The 24,842-nt window shown below is 41.0% G+C and overlaps 1 protein-coding gene across 1 annotated transcript; it reads left to right on the forward strand.

The window, feature by feature from the left end:
• The first annotated feature begins 2,672 nt into the window (after nt 1-2,672).
• On the forward strand, nt 2,673-24,842 carry LOC139725573 (centrosomal protein of 63 kDa-like). Its single transcript, XM_071636663.1, has 15 exons — nt 2,673-2,707; nt 3,309-3,495; nt 3,847-3,942; nt 7,467-7,610; nt 8,935-9,048; nt 11,088-11,342; nt 12,190-12,326; nt 13,037-13,189; nt 13,657-13,774; nt 14,423-14,608; nt 15,398-15,607; nt 16,594-16,901; nt 18,060-18,127; nt 23,009-23,220; nt 24,643-24,842. Exons 1-15 carry the CDS (start codon nt 2,673-2,675, stop codon nt 24,811-24,813), a joined length of 2,394 nt encoding a protein of 797 aa, XP_071492764.1. The 3' UTR covers nt 24,814-24,842.

The following is a 24,842-nucleotide window of genomic DNA, read 5'->3' on the forward strand; positions in this document are numbered from 1 at the left end:
TTTTTGACGCATTCTATATTAATACGGTTTGATAAATAATTCTTCTGACATGTCCTCCATCCTTTGACTTTCAAGTAAGTAGTGAAAATCATCTCCTATACGAGCCAGATTGCAATGAATACACACTCTGTTTGTCTTTCATCTCCCTTTTGTCTTCCAATACCCCCCCCCCCCCTTCCTGATAATTTGTAACTTGGACAAAAAAAAAAAACTTTGTGGAATACCACAGTATATGGTGCGGTGTATTACGCAACGCTGGTGCGCGCGCAGTGTACTCGTACATAAAACACACAGTGAGTGATACAAATGCAAGGCATCAAGGGCAAGAGCGGACACAACAAAATACGTCATCTTGCGGCGGTAATTTGAACGAATTTGTAAGTTACTATCGTTAACATGTACTTTGCCTATGGTTCAGGCACATTTCCTGTGTACATAAAATCTCAGGAGTTCGTTTTGTCATCTTGCTGATATAGTGTTACATAAATGTAGAGTTTTAGTTGTACTCGCTGATAGGGATTGGGAGTGAGTAGCCGCAAGTTTTCAGTGTCAGTCCCACATATTGATTTTTTTCGTAGCCGGTGTCGAAACGTGTGCTCCACTTGCACTGCACTGGCACTGCTGTCCATCCTTGAGCGTTAACGTTAGACCAACTTGAATTTTCTCACTCGTACTTTAGTTTACTTGGGAGTAGCCCCGGAGACCGCGCCGCAAGGCGCCACACTTCGTGTGGCGGCTGTCGCAGTTAACTTGGGAGTAGAGACTTATAAAACATCTGCTGCAGGCTTGTAATGTTGATGTGTGCCCCCATCGGCGTCACTTGTGCTTGAAGAGTTTAATCATTGTTAATCATAAAAATAAAATACAGTTCTTAGGTGATTGTGAATAAACTTTATAATTACCTTGGCTTTAGTAATAGCTTAACAATAACAGTTAGCCTGTTCGTGTTAGGCTTTAAACGTTTATTTGTTTGCTTCGTTCTGTGTATGCAAAAGGTGGGTAACTTGACTTGAGGTAGTGTCTAACTTGAGAAGAGTTTCGGTTGCTCTGCATATTCTACTAGCTAGATGATGAAGGATTGGAAGCAGTCTTGTTGTCATCTGTTGTACTTTCTTGAGTATGCTAGATCCTCACACACCCTTTCTTGTATTTGGGATGAAAGAAGGAGCCCGCAGCCACACCAGGCCGGCCATATTGCAATTAAAATTTACTCGGTCTCGCTATGTTAGATTCTACTCTAGTCTCAGGTGTCGGTCTTGGTAGCTATGAATTTTGAGATCTATCCAGTGAGGTATGTCTCAATCCATTGGAGAAGATGGCTGCATTTAATGCTTCCAGTTTTTGTAGGAGTCACTCATGTGGAATGCTTTCCTGTCAAAAGCTTTCCAAAAATCCAGGTATAAACAGTCACTGTGGGCACTATCAATCAATCTAGTCCATTCCTCCAAAAGTTAAGTCACACCTGGGATCTCCCACTACAGAAGCCATGTTAGTCATTGGACAGCAATTTGTGTTGTCGTGTAAATGTTTATCAATTTCGATCCTCACCAACGTCTCTATGATTTTGCACTTCGCTGACTGGCCTGTAGTTGGCAGGATCACTTTTCTTCCCCCTTTTAAAGAGGGGCACTACAGTAGCTTGCCTCCAAGAGTCTGATACAGTTCCCTCTTGCATCAGCTTGGCATCGTTAAAGATGATTTGAAGTGGTATGCAGACTTCTTCACGGACCTCTCTCAATACTCCAGAGTGGATTCCATCCAGTCATGATGACTTGCTGATGTCTGACTTGCAAAGCAATTTGTCTAATGTTATATCCTCGTATGGTGAAAACACTCTTCAAGAAGGCATTTAGAATGACAGCCTTTCCTTGATCTGATTTGGCCCATGTGCCATCCTGAGTAATTTGTTCAAGAATGCCTGGATTCATTTTTGATTTACTTCAAACATAATTCCAAAAAAAGTTCTGTCCATTCTCTTTCGCTTCCTCAGCAATTTTGTTTTCAAAGGTTGCCTTGGCTCTTGTAACTTCAACTGTTGCTCTGTTTCTGTATATTTTTATAAGGTTTCGCAGTCCTCTTCAGATCTGCTCTTCTTATACTCATTCCGAGTCTTGTGCTTCAAGTTGATTGGCTACATTGTAACAGCATAAACATGAGTAGAAGTCTAGTACAGCAAGTGTAGCTGTCACCTGTTGCAAGTACCACATTTAAGTTTTGATGTAAAGTTACATGTCTGGTTGGGCATCAGGTGGGCTATGCAGGTCATATCATTCTAAAGCCACACAACAATTTTGACTTAATTTTTACAACCCCCAGTACTACTTGAGGTCTTGATTGACAGATTTCCCCTTTTTTGGCCTGGTATGTGTGTTTTGGCTCATTCCTCGCGATATATTCATAAGCCTTAATGCAGGAGGCAGCTGGGCACAGAGAAAGATTTTTCTGAGTGAATGTCCATGCTGATGGAATTACACACATAGAACCAGTAATATAGGCTATTTTCGAAATATGTCGGAAACAAAATGAATTATGTAGAGATCCATGGCCTGTACAAATAAAATTTATAACTTTCATGTATTGTCCATGTCTTATGCAGATGAAAGTGATTGAAGAGAAAATGTAACATCATTGTCCTAAGGCTACAGGAGCTTCCAGTGAGTATTCCACCAGCCATGGGAGATATTCAGCAGCAAGCTCAGATGGCTGGGTAAGTCTGGTAATGTGTATCTGATTCCTACATTATGTCACTTTTTCAGTCAAATTACATATTATGTAGCATTTATCCGGTGCTTTTAGATGAAAGATTTGCACTTCTTTGTCAACAATGCAAAATCAAAGTTTTGAAACTTTTATTGCAATGTAAAGAGAAAATCATGTCCTTTGTCATGCGTTGTTATTTGTATGTCTCATGATATAATTCATGTCAAAGCAATAGGTACAATAAGTAAACCTTTTAAAAGCAACTACAGTGTACTTATCATCATTCATTTTGTTATTATCATGATAGCAAAATCATGTCGCATTCCAACAGCCTTTGAAACTGATCAATGTTTTCTCCTGTTCTCTGAGAGAATGGGTGCATATGTCAGTTTGAAATGTGACTTAACCTGTTGAAGACGAGTCCGGAGAATACTCGGGCAGGTGTCTGGGAAATGCGTATAAAATCAGTCTGTCCTCAATGAGTTAATAGTGTACAATCATGGCAGTGGATTTAGAGTCATAATTTAGCATTACATGATTGCAATAATCTCAACAAATCCTATCTGAGCTTCACTAGAGAGTTTTCTGTATTCGGTCTTGTTTCCCAGTCTCTTTGATGGGTCACTGTCATCATGTGAGGCAGAACTGCAGGAGCTGATGCGTCAAATAGATATCATGGTCAACAGCAAGCGGCTGGAGTGGGAGGCCAGTTTAAAGTCCACAGAGGCGCAGTTGAAGCAACGGGAAGAAGAGCTTACCTCTGTCAAGATGACTTTGGATCTGAAATCAGCTGAGGTATGTTAGCTCCATCTCCTGTCTTTTCGAGGTATTGAATGGACACTCAAGCAGTAAGAATATGGGAGCGGGGGATTGCAGGAGGGTTAGGACACTGAGAGGATATTGGTGAGCAACTCAAGCTTGCAAAATAAAAAATAAAAATTCAAAACATGATTTCAATACATTATTTGAACCTCATGTTATTGTTTTCATGATTAAGATGAGATCCTATCCAATGTGTTGCACCAAATTCCAGAATTCATTTTGGTAACGAATCAATGAGGCAGCGTGAATGGTGCTGATCAAGTTGATCTTGAAAGTATCCACATCTATGTGATTGCATGAAGGCTGCTGTGATTTGGTTTGTAGGTCAGTCGACTGACTCACGAGTTGACGGGCATGGAGAGAAGTCAGAAGGAACTGGTGTCACAGTATGAACAGCAGGTCGATGTCCTGCGCAAAGAGGTGAGCTGGGCAGCCGTAAATAGCAAAGATGATTTAGTGTATTTGCAGATTGAGCTTTCAGCGCAAAGGTATGGTGTGAATCCCTCAGGGGAAATAGATCCATGATCACTCAGAGTGACCCTAAATCATAATTTTGTAGATATTACAGTGTTTATATCATGAGGTTAGATGACAGCAGGACATTTACATGCCTTGATTTAAACTAAGGAAGAAAAAGCCAAAGTAGAAGGTTGACGAGATGAAGGAGGAGAAGGATTGTTCTTTAAAGGAATAATTTCAGATCAGACGGGCTGGTCGAATTCTTGAAGAGTCTACATGATACTGCCTCAGTGCTAGTGTGCAAATGATTTCATATGCAAGTGGAGTTAGATTGGTGGCTTTGATATTACTGTGCACTTTACAGACAGGTTCCTCAAAGTGTAAAATGCTTTGAAGGAAAATGGGTCAGTGGTCATAATGGACAATTGGTCTTTTTAGGGAGACAGACACTAAGGCTGGTTTGATTGTATAAGGCTCAAATATCAGATCAGGTATTCAATAACTGTAAATCCACTAATGAATACAAAATCCCTCTTCCATTGTAAGATTCTATCCATGATTCCAGCTTTCTCAATTCTGTAATCATTATCCTTTGAAAGTATTGAATGGTGTTGTGCACTTACATACCACCATGAGCATTTTTAGCTCACCTGAGCCAAAGGCTCAAGTGAGCTATTGCGATCGCCCTTCGTCCGGCGTCCGGCGTGCGTCGTCCGTCGTCCGTCGTCCGTCGTCCGTCGTGCGTCGTGCGTAAACTTTTTACATTTTCATCTTCTTCTTGAAAACCCCAAGACCGATTTTCATCAAACTTGGCAGGTAGCATCCCTAGGGGGTTAGGAACTCAATTTGTTAAAATGGGCACCATGCCCCACCCAGGGGGCCCCCAGGGGGGCCCAAACCCCCCAAAATTAAGGAATCTGTAAAAATCTTCTTCTCTAGAACCAGAAGTGATAGAGCTAAGTTAACAATATGAGTTAGTACATTGGTGACTGTAGTTTCAAGTTTGTTCATGGCAGAATCAGGGGTGCCCCCCTTGGGACCCAGGGGAGGGGGGTGGGGAAGGGTTCTAATGGGGCCTAAATTGTACATTTTCATCTTCTTCTTGAGAACTCCATGACCCATTTTCACCAAACTTGGCAGGTAGCATCCCTAGGGGGTTAGGAACTCCATTTGTTAAAATGGGCACCATGACCCACCCAGGGGCCCCCCAGGGGGCCCAAACCCCCCCAAAATTAAGGAATCCGCAAAAATCTTCTTCTCTAGAACCAGAAGTGATAGAGCTAAGTTAATACTATGAGTTATTACATTGATGACTGTAGTTTCAAGTTTGTTCATGGCAGAATCAGGGGTGCCCCCCTTTGGACCCAAGGGGGGGGGGGGGGGGGTGGGGGTGAGGAGGGGTCCTAATGGGGCCTAAATTGTACATTTTTATCTTCTTCTTGAGAACCCCATGACCCATTTTCACCAAACTTGGCAGGTAGCATCCCTAGGGGGTTAGGATCTCAATTTGTTAAAATGGGCACCATGCCCCGCCCAGGGGGCCCCCAGGGGGCCCAAACCCCCGAAATGAAGGAATCTTTAAAAATCTTCTCTAGAATCAGAAGTTATAGAGCTGAGATAATACTATGAGTGAGTACAGTAATGACTGTAGTTTCAAGTTTGTTCATAGGAGATCCAGGGGTGCCCCTCTTGGGGGTGGGGGGGGGGGGGGGTGGTTGGAAGGGTCCAAATGGAGGCCTGAATTGTACATTTTCATCTTCTTCCTGAAAACCTCATGATGGATTTTTGTCAAACTTGGCAGGTAGCATCCCTAGGTGGTCAGGATCTCAATTTATCAAACTGGGCACCATGCCCCACCCAGAGGGCCCCAGGGGGCCCCAATTCCCCCAAATTAAGGAATCTTGAAAAAATTGGGCCCTTATTGTACATTTTCATCATCCACTTGAGAATGCCTCGTCAAATTTTGGTAGAGCTGTGAATAATTTAGATTAGTGACTGCGTGAAAGGTGAACTTGCGATACTCAGGTGAGCGCTAGACCCGCGGGTCTCTTGTTTGCAACCATAGTCACAGTTATACAAGGAAATTTCAACCATATCCCTCTTAGGCTTCCAAACAAAGAGTGCAGCTCTACAAAATGCATAATGACAAATTTTTTCTGCTTGAGTGCGGTTGAACCCCAATCATGCTATTGATTACCGGTACAAGGGAAGCCATACATTACATCATTAACTTTTCTCCTGGTGCACAAAGAGTCTTAGAAGATGTGTTGTACTTGGAAACTGTGTAGCTATTGGAAGAGATTCCCCCATGATTACAGCACATTAAGTAATAAATACAACATGTAGCTCACTCTTCAGAGACTACACAGTGGCCACACTGATGGCATGTTGATTGGTCAGCTCAGATGACCTTTACCAACCAGCCCCTTTCATTGTTGGTTGTGTAATGGCACAGCACTCCTTCCAACCAACCAGCCCCTTTCATTTTTGGCTGTGTAATGGCACAGCACTCAGAAACTTTTAGGAAGTTATGAAATCAGACTTCACTCCGAATATCCAATTGGTTGAGTCTTGCATCCTCACAATTTGTGATTACAAATGTACAGACTTTCTATGCATTTTTTTTTCCAGGGGAGGGGGGGGGGGGTGCATCATATGTGGCTATATATATAGGTGATGGTGTATCAGGGTGGTCCACACCGTGAAATTTGAGCATGTTGCAAGCTCTATAAATGAGAATATTGCGGAAATTGTATGTGTATGGAGTGCACTTCAGGAGCGTGTAGCACACATTATTTCTCCACTTACTCTGCATTTCCTGCTGTGGTGTTTGTGTTCAATGTTCTCTCTCATATTTTGCACACAAATTTTCCAAGTATTTTGATGTTTCTCGAGTTTTGCACATGTTTTTCACACGCTGATTACATTTCATTTTGAGCAAGTTGCCAATATTTGAGGATGCTGCATAGCATGTTGCTAGCTGTTGAGGATGTTGCACAAAAATTTAAGCATGTTGCATCTACAGGCTCAAACCCCTCGTGGACCACCCTTGTGTATGTGTTCACTTTGTCTATGAGCAGCTTGCCATTTCCTGTATGGGGCCTTGAAGCAGACCAAGCTAAAGTTGTACCATAATCTCACAGGTGTCCTTGCCTCCTGCCTGTGCATGGACGTTCCATGGAAAGGGAGATACTCTCAAGACACAGGCTCCATGGACCCAATAGTAGGACGAGAGTAAAAGAGGCAGTAACCTTTCGGCCTGCAGTGAAATAACACCACTTTAGGGCTACAAATGTGTCATGCATGAATTTGTAAGGAAGTGCATTTCAGATCTTGCACAATGTATAGCATACATCTTTCATAAAGCTGTTTTGCAGTTCACCAAAGTTGGTGCGGCAATAGTGTAGTATTGAACCCCAAACCTCTGCAAGGACTGTGACTTACATGCCATACCACGTATATGTCCACTTTTTCCTCTCATCCAGCTGAAGTTGCTGCAGAAGAGCTATGAGAAGCTGCAGCGCCACCATGGCAAGCAGGGAGAAGGTGCGGAGAAAGCGAAGGAGGAGTTTGGAGACAAGCTGAGACAGGCCAGAGTGGACCTTAAGCTGGCTCAAACAAAGATTGATGTAGGTAGACAACATAAGAAATTATTGTTGGACATCCTCATGCACTCCAGTGAAATATTTGCACACCTACTGTGTTAATGGATGCACGCACTTTCCGATTTCTCCTTCCACTGATGTACTCAATGATCACAAATTTGCCCACTTGCAAAATTGTTGGGAAGTTCTGATTTGTGAATATTAGACTTGCTGAATGTATGAAATATACAGTATTCAGTGACTATAACAAGTCCCCCTCCCCCCCCCCCAAAAAAAAAAAAAAAAAGAGAGAGAAAAGTGGCATTATTACTAGAATTCTGGGTGTGTCAGTCATTTTGAACATGATTTGCACTTTCCCTTTAATTGCCTCATACTGAAGGCCAGGTTTTGTTTGCCAAAATAACGTACATATAGACTCTTCACTGACAAAATGAATAAGGAGGATTGTGTTTGAGCGATGTCTTGGTCATAAATGATCTAAATGGCTGTTTCCTGTTCCGTTAAAGGGATGGTATAGTTTTGGTTGAAACCTGACTTCAGATTTCTAACTTTTTTTTTGGTGAGATAATGAAAAATCTCTTATGAAATATGAAAAAGTAGGTAATTCCAAGAGGAATTCAATGTTTATTTTGATGAAAATTGGTTGTGATATGGTTAAGATATCCAAAACAAAGAAATAATAAAAGGTGGGACCTGCCTTTTATGAGGATCACTTTGTTTTACTTTGTTTCAGGACCTCTCTGCCATTTCAAAACCAATTTTCATAAAATCAACTCTGAATTCCTCTAAAAATTGTATGCTCTATAACATTTCATAAGTGGTTTATTAGTATCTTGCAAAACGTTCAAAACTCAATCTTCATCTCCACCAATACTATGCAAGCCCTTTAAGATGACATTTGAAATGACTCTGGAATTCATTCAGTTGTAACTCGCAATAGTGCAAGTTTGCACTGTAAACTTTCTCCAGTGTGTTGCTGTGATAAATTCATTCCAGTTTGTGATATTGCTTATCTACATAGTTGACCTTTGACCTTTGAACTTTGACCTTCCTGTGAAGTAGTATCCAATTGGATTTCATCATTGTGTAAGCTGTTATTTTCGTGAGGGTTCAATTTTTGCAAATTTCTCAAATTACTGTTGGACCAAGAATTTAACAATACATGAAAATGTCGCCATGACCTAGGGTAATAGTGCAACTACGATATTCTCAGTGTTAATTTGCGAAAACAACGTCTCGCTAAAATATCCATGACCTCCTCATTCGCAAAAACATGTGTACATGAAAATGATAGCTGATACAGTAATTTTCTTCCTCATTGGTATATATATATTTTTTTTTTTGGTAGGATTATGAGGTGCAGTCTCGGGAGTGGGATGTTCAGCGGCGTGCCTTCAAGAAGCAGGTGGAGAGCTTGGAGACCCAAAGGCAGAAACTGGCAGAGAATTGTCAGGCTTTACAGGTGAGGAGTGATAGGAAATATTATATTCCACATACTAAGAATGTTGCAATAGGATTGGTCCAGAGCTGATCACGTGATGAAGCGACGTTTTGCCCATCACATCACCTGAGAAGAAAAGTTCGTTACACTCTATGTTGATAGTCCCTTTTGTTTCGCTGATCTCCACACAGTCCACACAGTCCTAATGCAAGATGAGTACGCGCGAAATAAAAGTGCGTTGCACTGTGGACTATCATGTGACCTAGGTCACTTGATAGCACACAGTGCAACGCACTTTCACTTCGGTGCCACACAGTGCGCGCAGCAAATTCATTGTTTTGTCATCTACGCGCACACGTAGCCTAAGCCCTAAGGATACCTAAAGATAGCTAAAACGGTTTCAGATGTGGAATAAAATGGGAATTTCTAGGACCCTAGATGTGGAATATAAAGCAAATAATCAACTTTTAGTTTCAGGCAATGAGACAAACTATCACTTCCTCGGTGATCTGAATGTGTACACTATCTTTCCTCAGCTGCGCTCCGGAAAGATAGCTACATCCAGATCGCCTCGGAAGTGATAGTTTGTCCCATCACCTTCACCAACGTTGATTATTTGCTTACTGTATACTACAAAATATTTAGCGAGTCTTTTTAGCAAGTCTAACTTTTCGCAAATCCGGACTTCTCAACAATTTTGTGAGTGGCTAAATTTGTGATTATGGGGTATGGTAATGAACAGAGAAGTGTATGCATGCAGGTCACATCCATGGCAGGATCGGAGTTAATATTTTTGTGTGTTTTTAAATCTGCGAACAGCACCCGGCTTTTGCGAAAATAAAAACCTTATGAAATATTCAGCGTACACACTAGTTTGGATGGCAGTCTTATTAAACAGTCTGTGTGAGATGTGGAGAATGTGATATGTCTTTTTCCTTCTTTAATAGGCACATGTCACCTATTAATCATTTTTGTATGTTGCTGATACCATTACTTTGGGTACTTTAGACCTTGATAAGCATAACTGAGGAGAATATTCAACTTCAAAATTGATCGCTCAAAGTGTATTCAAAAAGGATATAAAAGAGTTTCCATTGCTGTAAAAGTGGAAGTACTTCCATATTTCGCTTGACATGAAATCAAGGCAAAAATTTAAGCATGCAAATTTGTAATGCTGAACGAGTACCTTTTATTGTGGTATGTGCTACCAAAGCCCGTAACCACTCTTGCAGTGGTAAGCTGTTTGATTTGATTGCTCAACTGTCATGATATAAAATTAAAAAACATACAAAAGTTATCTTATCCAGGAGAACACAAATCATTAATTGAGCACAAATGTCCATTTTTTCAGTTTCTGTGCAATGCGGCAATATGTGTGTCCGGCCATTGATATCTTTGCATTGGCCCATCCTTTCTCACTGAGATTGAGAACAAACTCCATGAATTGTGATCACAACACTGTCACACTAGAAATTGATGTATGCTGTCTTCCTGATCTAAGTTATACCAGGTTACCCGTAATAAACACAAAAATTATATTCCAGGGACAAAATTATGTACAAAGCTCATATTCTTAATAAACATAGTTTTGGAAGTGACATGGTCTAGTGGACTTAGAGATTTGATTTTGGTAAAGTAGTTACAGGGTTCAAACCCTGTCACAGCACCCATGTCCCTTAGCAGGACATAACATCTACATCGCATCTCTATTTCCAGGTGTATTAGGGAGTAACCTGCAGGATGCCAATTTTGATATTGTAGTGTCTGAACAGTTTGCCTTTGTGTGCTTTGAGGGCAGATTGGCACAAAAAATGCTTTAGTGCTTCCATGCACTATCCAAAGTCCAAGGCACAGAAAAATTCAGTTGGCAATCTGGCTTGAATGCACCCCAGGGAATGGAGAGAGAGAGAGTATTGTAGGTGAATATATGATTCCAGTTATTAGGGTATGATGATGGTGTACATTGCTTTTGAGCACCAAGGTGCAGTGGACAGGCAAAATAATAAAGAAGATTTATCATCAGTGTTATTAATTATTCATCCCATGTTGATATTCTGCAGGAAGATGTTGCTGCCTACAAGCATCAGCTTGGCAAACGTCAGCAGCTGCTCGACCAGAGTGACCTGGACTTCAAGGCCCGCATTGTCCACGTGGAGGGTCAACTGCAGAGGGCGCAAGACACGCTGGACGGCAAGAACTCAACGATCCAGCGGCTAGAGGAACTTCTTGAGGAGACGGGACAGCGGAGGCGAGGAGCGGAGGAGGAGAACAGACAACTCCTGGAGGACACAGGGAGGAAAGAGCACAGAATCCATGTAGGCTTTCTCTCTCTCTCTCTCCCTCTGGTATAAAAAGGCATTTTTGGAACCTTCCCAGGACCATATTTTGTCTTAAAATACAATTGACTCCTTTTACAGCATAGGGCCCTTACTGTAAATGTGGATATTTTTGCATGAGTAAGTTTTCGCGCTCGGCCTGGTAAGATGAGTTTTGCTTGTTTTTAATGCCACGGAATCAAGACGTCAACTACAGAAACTTATGGCCTGCAAAAGTATTCACAAGCTTATATTTATATTTTCATGCTAGTACATGTATCGGGTTGTGCGAAAATTTCCACTTTTACAGTACTTGTCATTGATTTCGGCAGAGTGAGGTTCATACACTCAAAGTTGCAATATTTTCTTTCTTTCTTTTTATTTTGGTTCAAATCAAAGGCATCAATGAAAATTCAGACATACTTGTAAGTTTCTGTGTAATCACTAGCAGGTTTTTTTTTTTTCATTTTCATATGAAATCACCAGTTAAGAGTTCCATCTTTGCAAAGAGTAGGCAGCTCCATGCAAATTATTTTTGTTTAAAAAACTGGTTTATGCAAAAATGTAAGAGGTTATGCTTCAATATGGATGTTGCAGCATATCATGAAGTTCATCCTTTCATTTCATTTTTTTTTTCATCAGAATAATTGGATACAATATACATGATACAAAAACTTCATCAATAAAATATCAACAATGCTGCAATACAAACACCACCAACAACAACACTACCACAGTGATCACCACCACCGCTACCACTACTACCGTTGATAAAATGTAGGCATATATTTTTAATTCCAAAATATTCCTTATGATTTTTGCTTTTTCGCACATCTTTTTCCAACAGATTCTGGAGGCTGAGGTTGCTTCTTTGCAGCAGGAACTGAAATCAACAGAGGGCGCCCTTCATGCAACCAGGACTGAGCTGAGGGATCAGGAGGCCAAATTCAACAGCTCCTTGCTAGCCAAAGAAAGCATGCTTAGGTTAGTCCTCTGTAAGATCTAAACTAACTTGCAAATGTAACTGCAAAATTTTCACTAATTTTTCACATGTGTAAAAAAAATCCAGAAATATAAGAAAATGATATTAAAAAAATCACTTGTGAGTCAAGGGCATGGTAAAGCACAATCATTGAAAAAAACAGCACACATTGGTTCAAACGCTGAAACACATTGGAGTATTTATTGAACTTGGGTTCAATCAAGTTGCAATATGTTGAATTGCATTGGGGCTTCTTCACATATGTTTTGGAGTTTGCTGAAATGAAATTATTTCAGCGCCTTGCATCACTAAACAGTCATTATCTTTGGCCTTCTGGATGGTTGACTTCATGGGATTGAAGGGAGGGATGAAGTGATGAAAAAAGTGGCTTCAAAACTTTCCTTGCTTGCCCATTTCAGGCAAGCATTTTTTTCTCCATTGTTCCAAAACACTTGCCAGACTTTGATTTTCACTTGCCCCGGGCAATTGTGCAAGCGCTTACGCAACGCTGCACACTGCCACTGGTCCGACAGTCCCTGACCAGTAAAAATCATTGTTGGACTAGTAACTTTTTCAGGAATGGACCAGTAAAAAATGGAAAAACTGGGTACCCACTGGTCCGACAAAATGGGTTAGTGTGCAGCCCTTGCATCAACACTGAACCAACTTTCTTCTTCATCATCGTTGCCATGGCAACATCATTCCTCATCAGGAGCCATGAGGATGAGACCAGGAAGAGGAGCATCCAGGTCAGTGAGGAGACGTCGCTACTGAGAACTCAGCTTCAGGACTCGCAGAGGAAGATCCAGCTCCTCGTGGAATCCGAGGCCAGACTCAAGATGGAGGTTGGGCGGCTGGAGGAGAAGTAAGACGAGAATCCCACCTTAATGGCTTTTTTTTTTGGCCCTTTTTGGTCATGGCCTTCGCTAGCTCAGACAGGTTTTGTTTTTCTGTCTGTATTATAAGTTTATGTGTTGTTATCCTTTTACAGGGAACTTAAAATTTGTATTTAAATAGCCATTCCGGTGTGCTGGAAGTGAGATGTTTCTCTTCGATAAACAGGAAATGTATGAATAGTTGATGACTAAAAAAAAAATCTCAGTCCATAGTATAATTATGCTTCAATGACAAACTGAACTTCACTTGTAGTAGCCTGATTTCTACAATTTCTGCAGTATATATCAATTTTACGTTCCAGCCTTGTGAAAAATTTGGTCTCTTATTACAGAAGATCTTATGCCATAGCAAGGGGATGTAAGTAGCTGTTGAGATATGCAAAGTACATGCGACATCCTGACTATGAACCCTCATATATACATTTTGTATTTCCAGGCTGGACTCAGTGCAAGGTGACAATGCTGCCCTCAACCTTGTCCTGACAGAAAGGACTGACGAGTTGAGAGGGATGGAGAACAGTGCCCGGATGCAGCAAGTGAGCGAGAAGGCCAAGGTTGGTAAAACTCTTCCAGATTGGGCGGGGGACACACCCATTTTTTGGAATTCTTGCACATTGTGAAAAGAGTTGACTTCCCTTACTGTGTTTAGGCACTGAGAGAGAATTAGTGAAAGGAATGAGGGATTCCACACAGTTTGAACTGTTCACTACTTGGTAGCATTATACCCCAAGTTAATATTAGACCCCTCATTGAGGGGCCTATCTCCAGAGATCTTATCTTTTTTACGACTGATCGTCCACACTGCTATCTGAACTGTCCCCGAGCTGCGGGGGCAATTTGGGCTTGGGGCAAGCTCTGCCACTTGAAACTAGGCATCAGGCATGCGCACATTGGTGAATACAGCTGGATGCTATCAATTTTTGCCCCAAGGTCACTCTTTCCAAATCTTGCCCCCAGACTCACCTTCCTACGAGGGGACAAGTTCCAGCGAGCGTTTACACTGTGGTTTTTGAGGAGAAATTCCCACAGCGTGGGACTTTCCCCGCATCACAGGGACTAATGTGAACGCAGGGATAGGGACTCGTGGGGGGGGGGGGGGGGGGGGGGGGCACTAGAATGTAAAATACAGGGCATTTTATGCAGTAATTGGTTGAGGAATCTGGGTTGGTACTCCCCTGTTGTGCATCTTTGTTGGGATGCAGAGAGAGCTAAGCGATGGCATGGAGCAGCGCCTCCAAGAGGATCTGGCCGGGATGCGGCAAGAAATAGAGGTCCTGACCAGCGCCCTCGGGCAGCGGAATGCACTGGTGGAGACGCTGAGGATGAAGCTGTCGGATGCAGAGCATCGCTTGGTGGAGGACAGGGAGAGGAGCAAGAGTGAACTCAAGGTATGAGATGGGCTTCAAGGCATAGAGAAGCAACATTAAAAGAATGCAGAGGAAGTCAGAGGAGATGAAAACACTTTATCAGATGCCATAATGAGGCTGATGGGACAAAGTGTCAATCTTAACCCAAACTAGTCTGGGGGAGCTCAAAGGCCCCCCCCCCCCCCCCCCCGACATTCTGCGCAATATGTCGCCATCACAAAAAGCCATTGCTGCAATGTTTCATGACTTTTTTCTTTCTAGTCTCCCGCATCTTTTGACACCAAATATGTGATCCCTAAGCACGTGCTTCCGAAATTGAAGTTATATAATATAATAATACTTCACACAGTTGATGGCCGAGATCTTAAGGGGGGAGGCCCCCCCTGGCTCTATCATGTATCTAAATAGCCTGGCTATTTAGGGTTAAGATCATCTGGATGTAGCTTTGAACCAGAAGGTTCCATATGACACCAAAGATGTTAGCGTGCACATATGGATTTTTGAAGAGACTGGAGAGAAAGTACATAGGCATGCCATTGGATGATAGGATGAAGGGAGTGTGATATATGAGATACCCGTAGGACTAGTCATTAGATTGGCTACTATGAATATATGAATGAAGATGCAGAATTTAAGGATTATGGAGATCCCACCTCCCTGTTAGGATGAAGACTTTCAAAATGTTGGTATGCAAACTGCTGTTATGTTTTAAGCCAATTAGCGAGCTCAATAAATACTGTATGTTAGTTTGCCATCTTATCCTTCTTCATAGTGGATTTGATATTCTTGTCCTTTTAATCATCCCAACAGCTTGCTAATGCTGAATTGGAGGCCCTACGAGTTGAGAACCGCTCACTCAGTGGCTCACAGCTGTCGGGCCATACCCAGACAGTTCCCGTTGATGGTCATATCCACCAAAAACACACAGCTGTGGATGGGACTTACCCTAGAGGGATGGCCAACAATGATGTACAGTGGCAATGGGCTGCAGATGGTATCCAGAGTCAAAATGTCAGAAATGTAAGCTATCTTATTCCAACTCTTCCTCTTTTCATTCCAGTCCTGCACGGTATTCTTTGCTTCATTTTCTGTGTCAGTAAAACTGATTGCTGTACTCAATGTCAGCAATAGCATTTGCAATCATTTTATCATAACATCATCCATTCTCCAATATTTTATTTATTTTCAGTCTTTCATTTGAAAGTTGTTGGCATTTGCCTTCGATGATTTATTTATTTTTTTTTTTTGTCTTAGCAGGACCTCCAGGTCAATGAAGTCTTTTTTTTTTATTGTTGTTTTTGCTTTAAAATGCATGCCAGTGAATCATCTGTAACATGGCTATGGTTTTTGTGAAGAGAAATCCAAGAAATGATTGATAGCATCTACAGGATGTATTGAGTATAAAATTCTGTCAGTGAATTTTGTCTGTTTGGGCATTTTAATGAAACTCATGCTTTCAGTAGTTACTGCTAGATTATTGGGTGTACTGTTTTGATAATAGTGTGCCATTGACTGCATGCACCCATGTACAGTAGATACAGACTAGCTGTACAGTAGGTATAGAGTAGCTGTATCGTCACTCATGCAAGTATGGTGGTTATGACTCCACGCATGCAGATGCCAGGGATATATTGCTCTCGGTTACGTGGGTTGCAGCGAAAGCTGTATTGTTACAGAGAGTTGATTCGGCAAAGGATAGCAGAAATGTCCCTTTTGAGGAGTCAGTAGGAATATTGAGATGGAAATAGACGTGATATATGTTTATGAGTGGTGTATCTGTCTGTCATTCAGCAAGTAATCAAAATTCCTACCAACCAAGTCTTCCTTAGCCCTGCAGTCCTCTTTGGAGAAGAGGCTTTGGGAAAATTTAGTCTGCAGAGGAGAGATTTTATCAATAAAAAACAACCTTATACCTATTTCTTTTAGTGGAAAATGTGTAATGTCTTTAGGACAAGATATCTGATATTTTGTATAATAACTACGCTTTTTGTCTGTGTGTGCCCTAGGTTGACGTTGATGTCCATGTCCTGCAGTCCCAGCTTCAGGCTATTCAAAGACAACTTCAAATGGCCCAGACTAAACAGTCCCAAGAGTCAGGTCTCCAGGATGGACTAGGTCCTGTCAGGCAGAGTGACTCCTGGTCCAGAACAGTGCAGGATACTTCCAGACCAGGGGGTGGTGCGACTCCCAAGACATCGCTCCGTGGGCCCGGTGCTGAAAGACCTCAACCCAGTCCCAAGGGAAGCCCAGCAAGGACTAGACCAAGTTTTGGTTACAGGTCCATTCCTGCAGTTGGTGGACAGAGTCCAGGAAGGTTAGCTTCAGACCATCCTAGAGTACATCAAGGGTAAATGTGACTTTTGTTGATCACTTCAGCAGAAACTAAACTTAATTCATTATTTATAAATTATCCAGCCGTAATCAAGTCAGCCAAGCCTATGACTAATCTTGAAGAACTATAACTTATATAAGAATAAATATCTGATCACTGCTTTTACTCTGTGACTTTGATAGTATTAAAGTTTTCTAGTTTGCTATATACTAGGATATATTGATGATATCACTATTAAAAAGGTATACCTGATACCTGCAGTTTTACCACCCTGGGATAGTATCTTTCAGATGTCCATATCAACTTTCTCTTAATTAAAATATATCCCTCTTTTCATCCACTTTACTCTGGCATCTTCATGGTACATGTACTGTATATTTCGAAAGCATTATGCAAGTTTGTATGTTCATTTCCATCTGAGAAGATGGCTGGATAGCCCATATTCAGCTATGTTAAGCTGGTCTTCCATGGGGTCCAGTTGGATGTGAGGTGGGACCACTTCACCGGGTTAAACACCCTGCTCTTTGCGATGAATGAATGAAGCAGGATCTTTTACGTGCATGAGTTGTTACTCTCTCATACACGGGACCTCCATTATATGTCCTATCTGAGGGACAGAGTGTTTTGCCTCTTGCTAGAGGGGACGGTATGCTTACACACAACATTGCTCAGTCCAGACTCAGGTTCTCAGGTGAAATGGCAACTGATTTCTCCTATTCAAAATCTTTCTGTGAAGACAACAGAGTATGCTGACCAATATACATTGACGGCCGAAAATGAAAGAGACATACAAACAAGTAGCCATAAATTACTGCGTCAAAGTACACATGCCAATCTCCATGCAGATATGTGAAGAGCATACTGTTAAACTGTATTTCTAGCATGTCTAATATTTCGTGAATTTGGAGTTCTCAACAATTTCTGGAGTGAATAAATTTGCGGTCGTGGAGTACAGTATGCACGGAGCCATGACTGCACACATTCCTGTTGCATTCATGCTGAGATCTGATTTCATATACATGTATTTGCATGTTGCTAATTTTGCAAATGGTGCGTAATTCGCGAAAAATGAAAACTTTGCAAAATTTATGGCGTAAACAGTAGTCACTGATCAATTATCGCTTTGTTTTCACTCCTCAGCACACCCCACCCTGCTCCCAGCAATCAAACCAGAAATCTTCCAGAGGGTACAGATGATTGGAAGGACAGTGAGTGTATACCATTGTACAGCTTGCCTTCATTACTGTAAAAGCTGAATTTTTGTGTTGTGGAAATTTTCATGCATTTCACGTGACCAGAAACTAGTGCCAAAATAAAAGCATGTGAATATTTTTGCTTGTTGAATGTACCACTATGTAATGTCTTGATTCCGTGGAAATGAATTAAAACATGCGAAATTCATCCTACTCGGCAGAGCGCAAGAAATTATTTATGCGAAAATATCTACTTTTACGGTATTTGGAATTCCGGTGAATAGGATCACTGCTTTATAGGGCATATATCAGAGTTAGAGTACATGTAATGTTTCCAAGTCACATTATTTTAACTGTTTAAACAGGACATATTATTTTTTTTAGATTGAGAGATTTAGTGATTCCTGCGTCGTTTGCCTCTTGCGGCAGTCAGCTTCCTATCGGTGGATATGCCAGTGGTTATAATGTCTTACTAACATTTGCCAAGACTGCCTTACTTAAAGTCACATTGAACAGTATGTTGCCACTTAATCTTGCAAGATCATCATCTTAAATGGGATGAGATGTCTGTAAATTGGGACATGCTTGTCATTGAATTTTCATACAAAATGTACAGTTTGTATGGAACCTGTCATACTAAAGGAGAAAAATGCAACAGATATATGACAAAATTTTAGCCAAAGGTACTGAGTAAGTTTTTTAGCACTCATGGAATATGTGTGCAGAAATATTTTACAGTAACTTCAGATTTAGTGTTTGACAGTGCATTATGTAACATGAGTCCACCCAGTGTGCTGATTCCAGTCTAGTCCTTTGATGAAATATACTGTTACTCACATCAATACATGTTAATCTGTGTAACTAATAATTAGATCAAAGTTTGCTATCGAAAAGACATATAACAAATTTGTAATTGATGAGTGTGTAGAGGTGCATATGTAGTCTTAGCGTTTTAGTGATTATTAAGTTTGCATATGCATTACAAGAATTAATACCATGACAGGGATCTCGCCAGCGTATATCACCCTTGTCGGCCCCGACAAGCGTGCGGTTTGAAGAAGCAATTGCCGACAAGGGTAAAACTTGCCGACAAGGGTAACACCACGCGTGAACTTGCCGACAAGGGTAACTTGCTTGACGAGCTAAGTTCGGACCAATTTCTCGCCTTTTTCAGTCTTTATTATCTGGCTAGAAAAGAAGCTAGATGTTGAAAGCAGCTGCAGTTTACATACTTATACAAGCGCAAAAATTTACCCACGCAGTCACCGCACCGATCACAACAACGCGGCTCAACAGAGCGACGTACTAGCTGATACCAGGGAGGTCTCACCTCCCTGCTGATACACAACACATCATACACTTGCTCACTCACATGCGCTCTGATTTGGGATCCACACACACATGCACAAGCACCCAGCCGGCCACTTATCCAGCCGCCTGCGTGTACAACGCTACAGTGTATTGTGAGAGGGAGAGAGAGGACGGGAAGAGAGGGTCGGAGGCCGAGCGAGGCTGAGGAAGGCTGACACGTGCTCGCTTGTTGTCACGCTTGTTGTCGGGTTACGCAAAAACAAACGATATGAAATGCATGCCCCCCTCCGCCAAAGGTTGTATTTTCTTTTCTTTTTTTTTTGGCTGCTTTGGTTTGTTTGTTAGTTTGTCTGCCTGTCTGTCTCTCTATTCGCAAAATAAGTCAAAATTTGGGAATAGATTAGGATGAAATTTTCAGGAACAGTTGGTTGGTAAAATGGCGCAAGGAACAGATGATTAAATTTTGATAGTGAGCAGGATTTATAATACCACCGAAATTCACCGCCAGGATCCAGGATCTTTAGACTGTTTCGTATATTTGAAAGGATTCGTATCAATTCTTTAGGAAGCTGGCCATCGGCAATGACGCAAAATTAGATGCGTTCAAAGCATTGCCGCAGAGAGAAAATTAACTCCATTTTTCGTTAAAAAAAGAAAAGAAAAAAAGAACGTGCGATGGAGTAAGCAAATGCAAATTGTTATTTAGGTTTTGGTAGTTTCAGTGGGTTATTTTTTTTAAATCTAAAAAGCCATGCGTTCCATTTTAGCCTTTTCAATTTCTATGGATTTGTAAACGTCATTCGTGAATATTCCATTTTCCTTCTCCGGGCCGAAATTTATAGTAATTCTGTCATGATGGTCTTTCAAGTTCAACGTATACGTAATGCTCCACGTGCTTCTGGCTTGGTTTGTTAAAAGGTGGGTTAGGGGGCCTTCATGGGCAGAAAATAAATGATGATCATTCATCAATGTTCCCAGTTGGTTTACATGCTATGTACACGCTGTTTACGACCACTGAAGCAAGGTGGCAGTACGCGCGACATTCTTTATCTGACACCTGGCTTTCGTGGAAGCATGGAAATTTCCACAAGCCATGATATCAAGTTTCCCCACTGCTTGAGGTCGTGCTTTTTTTTTTATTCTTCATTACGAACATCAATTTGTTCAACTTGAAAAGTGTAGATAATTTGCTTTGAGGGAGTGTTTCTTTCTTTTTTTTTTCATTGCAGCATCGGTAACATTTTGTTTTGTTCATCGTCCGTGCATGGCAGGGGTTCATGGGAGGAGAACGATAGGAATGACTGGGGAGAAAATAATCTGCAAAGAAGGAAGCATCTTTTGAGCGAGCTGTCTTTGTTTTTCTCTACACCAGCATCAGTTATCGCCACCAGGATTCATTTTTTTTTTCGTTACTCCGCCAGATTAATGATAAAATGATGCTAGATTCTTTATTCTGAAGGTTCGTTAATCCAAGAATGATTAAGAAAATATGTCCGTTCATTTCACGACGAAATCAGTTTTGTCATTTCGAACGTTCTGCCAGTGAAATTTCGGAATAAAACGACGGCACAAAACAGCGTGTTTTCGTACTCTAAGGGTCTGTTATTCCGACAGAAGTAGTAATGATGAAATAATAAATTGTAGATTCTTTATTCTGAAAGTTCGTTAACCGAAAATTGAATAAAGAAAAATGTCCGTAAATTTCAAAACGAAATCAGTGCGTCATTTCAAACGTTTTGCCAGTGAAATTTTGGAATACTAACGACTGCCCCAAAACAGTTGCAGTTTTCTTACTCTGAGGGTTCGTTGCTCCGACAGATTAATGATAAAATAATGCTAAATTCCCTATTCTGAAGGTTCGTTAATCCAAAAAATGATTAGAAAAAATGTCCGTTCATTTCACAACGAAATCAGTTTTGTTATTTCGAACGTTTCTGTCAGTGAAATTTCGGAATAAAACGACGGCACAAAACAGCGTGTTTTCGTACTCTATAAGGGTCTGTTATTCCGACAGAAGTAGTAATGATGAAATAATAATAGATTCTTTATTCTGAAGGTTCGTTAACCGAAAATTGAATAAAGAAAAATGTCCGTAAATTTCAAAACGAAATCAGTGCGTCATTTCGAACGTTTTGCCAGTGAAATTTGGAATAAAACTGCCCAAAAAACAGTTGCACTTTTCTTACTCTTAGGGTTCGTTATTCCGACAGATTAATGAAAAAATAATACTATATTCCTTATTCTGAAGGTTCGTTAATCCAAAAATGATTTTAAAAAATGTCCGTTCATTTCACAATGAAATCAATTTTGTTATTTCGAACGTTTCCGTCATTGAAATTTCAGAATAAAACGACGGCCCCAAAACGGTTACAGTTTTCTTTTACTCTGAAGGTTCGTTACTGAGAAAGAATAACGATATAATACTTTAGATTCTTAATTCTGAACGATCGTTAATCGGAAAACGATAAAGAAGAAATGAAAACGGTTACAGTTTTCTAACCCTCAAGGTTCGTTACTCAGAAAGAATAATGGCAAAATAATACTCTACATTCTTAATTCTGAATGATCGTTAATAGAAAAATTATAAAGGAGAAAATATTCGTTTATATCCAAACGAAATCAGTTTTGTTATTTCGAATGTTCTGCCAGTATAATTTCGGAATACAACAACGGCCCCAAAAGGGTGTTTTCTTATTCTGAAGGTTTGTTATTCTGAAACAATAACGATGATAGATGATAGATTCCTTTCTGAAGGTTCGTTGATCGGAAAATAATAAAGAAAAAATGCTTGTTAATCTTCGAACGAAATCAGTTTTATTTTGAACATTCATCTGTAGTACCGACCTTTGGTGTTGTTGTTGTTTTCGATTACAAACCTTCGAAGTACTCAGTAATGAATCGTTTCATTTTATGATTAAACAAACCTTCGGAATAATGACCATCATTACATTTTTGTATGATATCTCTTTGATGTCACTGCCAAACTACCGCAGTATACCCAGAAATGAAAGTGCAACGATGTCCCGAAAGTTCTCGATCGCTTCTCGCGCATCTGCATGCAATAGGCCTACCACGTGGTCGAGCAGACGGCGAGAAAGCAACACGGCGCGCGTTGTTGCGATGCAGAGGCGGCTAATTATTATAACAGTGAAACAGGAAAGGCCTAAAAGAAATCGGAACCTCCACCATCGGCACCTACTTCTCTTTCATTTATTATTTAGGAACTGCCGCTAACAAAAGGTATGGAGTTTCTGCATTGTTTCTGTGAGAATATGCTCCTCACAACGTTCATTACATCTCCGTGAAAATGTCGCATTTAGTGGCATTTTAGCGGCGATTTATCTGTGTTGTATTGAGCATTAGCGAAGGCTTCCGCGCTTCGCGCGGGAGGGGGATCCCCCCTCCCGTACCCACCCCCAGAACAGCGCGCATAAATGCCGACAAGCGTGAAGAAATTCCTGGCGAGAACCCTGCATGAAGTCTAGAAGCATGTAGCAAAGCATGTGAAATTTTCAGGATATTTGCAGCTGTTTTGCCTCATGTTACCACTGATTCATTCATTTCGTTATCCTCTCGTTTTTATAGCCTCAGCAGACATTGGATCAGAGGCCCTTCATTCACTTGAGACTGGTTCCATTGTCTCCGGCTCACCCCTCCCATCACCCCCATCATCACCCCAGCCGGCCTTCAGAGGTCATCGCCATGGTGATGAGAACTTTGGAGACATGGACTCCTCATCCATGGACATCTCTGGCTTCTCAGAAATGGGCAACATCTCCGGCAGAATGACAAATGATGTAATGGCTCATCCTTGTATTAATGATTTCCAAAAATGATTCTTGTGAAAATTACCACATGTGTTTGCACAATGATTTTCTCCTGGGAAGAAATCATATTCTAGGTTACCAGGAAATAGAATTTTAAGATAAGAAGAGTGGATGGATAATCATAAAAGTATATGCATCATAGTTAATGAAATTCATCGTTTTCATATTTCATTCATAATTTAAGGTGTTTTAATTTTGTCTGCTTCCTCTTCCTGTTCTTCTGTATCGTGTTGTCCCAGTACTTTTTGTTCTTGTTCCTTTTTCTTCTCTATCTTCTCTTTCTTCCTCTCCTTTCTTTTATTTATGTCTAGTCGTAGTGCTCATTTTAATAACTGGTATTGTAATCAGCACTGCCAATTTAATCATCACTCTCACAGTGCTGTAGATGCTGAATATTTCATGGAGATTTTATTTTCGCAAATTTCGCGAGACAAAAAAAAAAAATTGTGAATTTTACAACCCACCAAAATACTACCCTCCAGTTCGGTGAGTACTAAGTGTGAGAGCTATGTGCTTACATGCAACATGAGCAGGCTGCAGCTGCACACACGTGCCTTTGCCTACTACTGTAAGCATTGATATTTTTGCGTGATTAATTTTGTGCACCAAGTGGCTCAAAAAAATACATTTGCGGATTCTTGAATTTGTACTGTGCAATTGTCAACCTTTTGCCTCACATCTCCCGATTTATATATGAAATATTATGCCAATGAAATGTTTGGCATCTGCAGTATATGTCGGTTACATTTTTATAACCATCATTATTATCCTCCTTGTTAATTTCATTGGAAAAGCACAACTGTGATCACCCAGCTCAAAACCCACAAAAAGTAGGCCAACATGAATTTCCACTTTTGTACATAGTTTAGATGAGTAAGCTCTAAGCTTAACCCGTTGAGGACAGGCTGATTTTGCTACAACATGCATTTTCCATAGACACCTGCCCGAGTATACTCGGGACTCATCTTTAACGGGTTAAAAATGATATGTAACTTCTTAAAATTGGACGATACTAAGCCGTTCAAAGAGCGATTGAAAGAAGAGAGAGGTAAGAAATGCAGTTTCATAGGAAAGGGAGATAAGAGGATTTAAAGATTAGGGTCACTTGAGCATGCTGTGCAAAACTATCAAAAAAATTGAAAACCCAGTGAAAGCAGCGCTTATCTTAAGAAAAAAAAAATGGTCCGGGAACAGTTAAGACAAACTTGAAAATTTGAGGTGTCCAACCCAGATGATATACATTTAGTCCATTACCGAAAAACATAGTTTGTGGCTTTTTGTGGGTTTTGAGCTGGGCGATCACAAATGTTACCTGTAGGTCATGAATCGCTGGTATCTCATTCCAGAGGAATCTTGTTTCCCCCCCCCCCCCCCCCCAATGTCACCACTCAGAGGCCACCATCACGAGAGTCGGTTGGGACCCGGTTCCTTCGGGAGGACCAGGCACACCAGGCAGAACTGGAGCGGATCCTCAGCGCTCACATCCAGGACCTGGAGCTGAAGACCAATGCCACGCTGGCCAAGCACTCCCAGAGACTGGGCCTCACCGATGGAGAGACTTAATGCTCACCTCACTGCCATTTCTTGCCTCT

Source organism: Diadema antillarum, unplaced genomic scaffold, assembly GCF_040938485.1.
Source record: "Diadema antillarum isolate AM-2024a unplaced genomic scaffold, OU_Dant_1.0 seq00000049_RagTag, whole genome shotgun sequence".
NCBI classification, from domain to species: Eukaryota; Metazoa; Echinodermata; class Echinoidea; order Diadematoida; family Diadematidae; genus Diadema; species Diadema antillarum.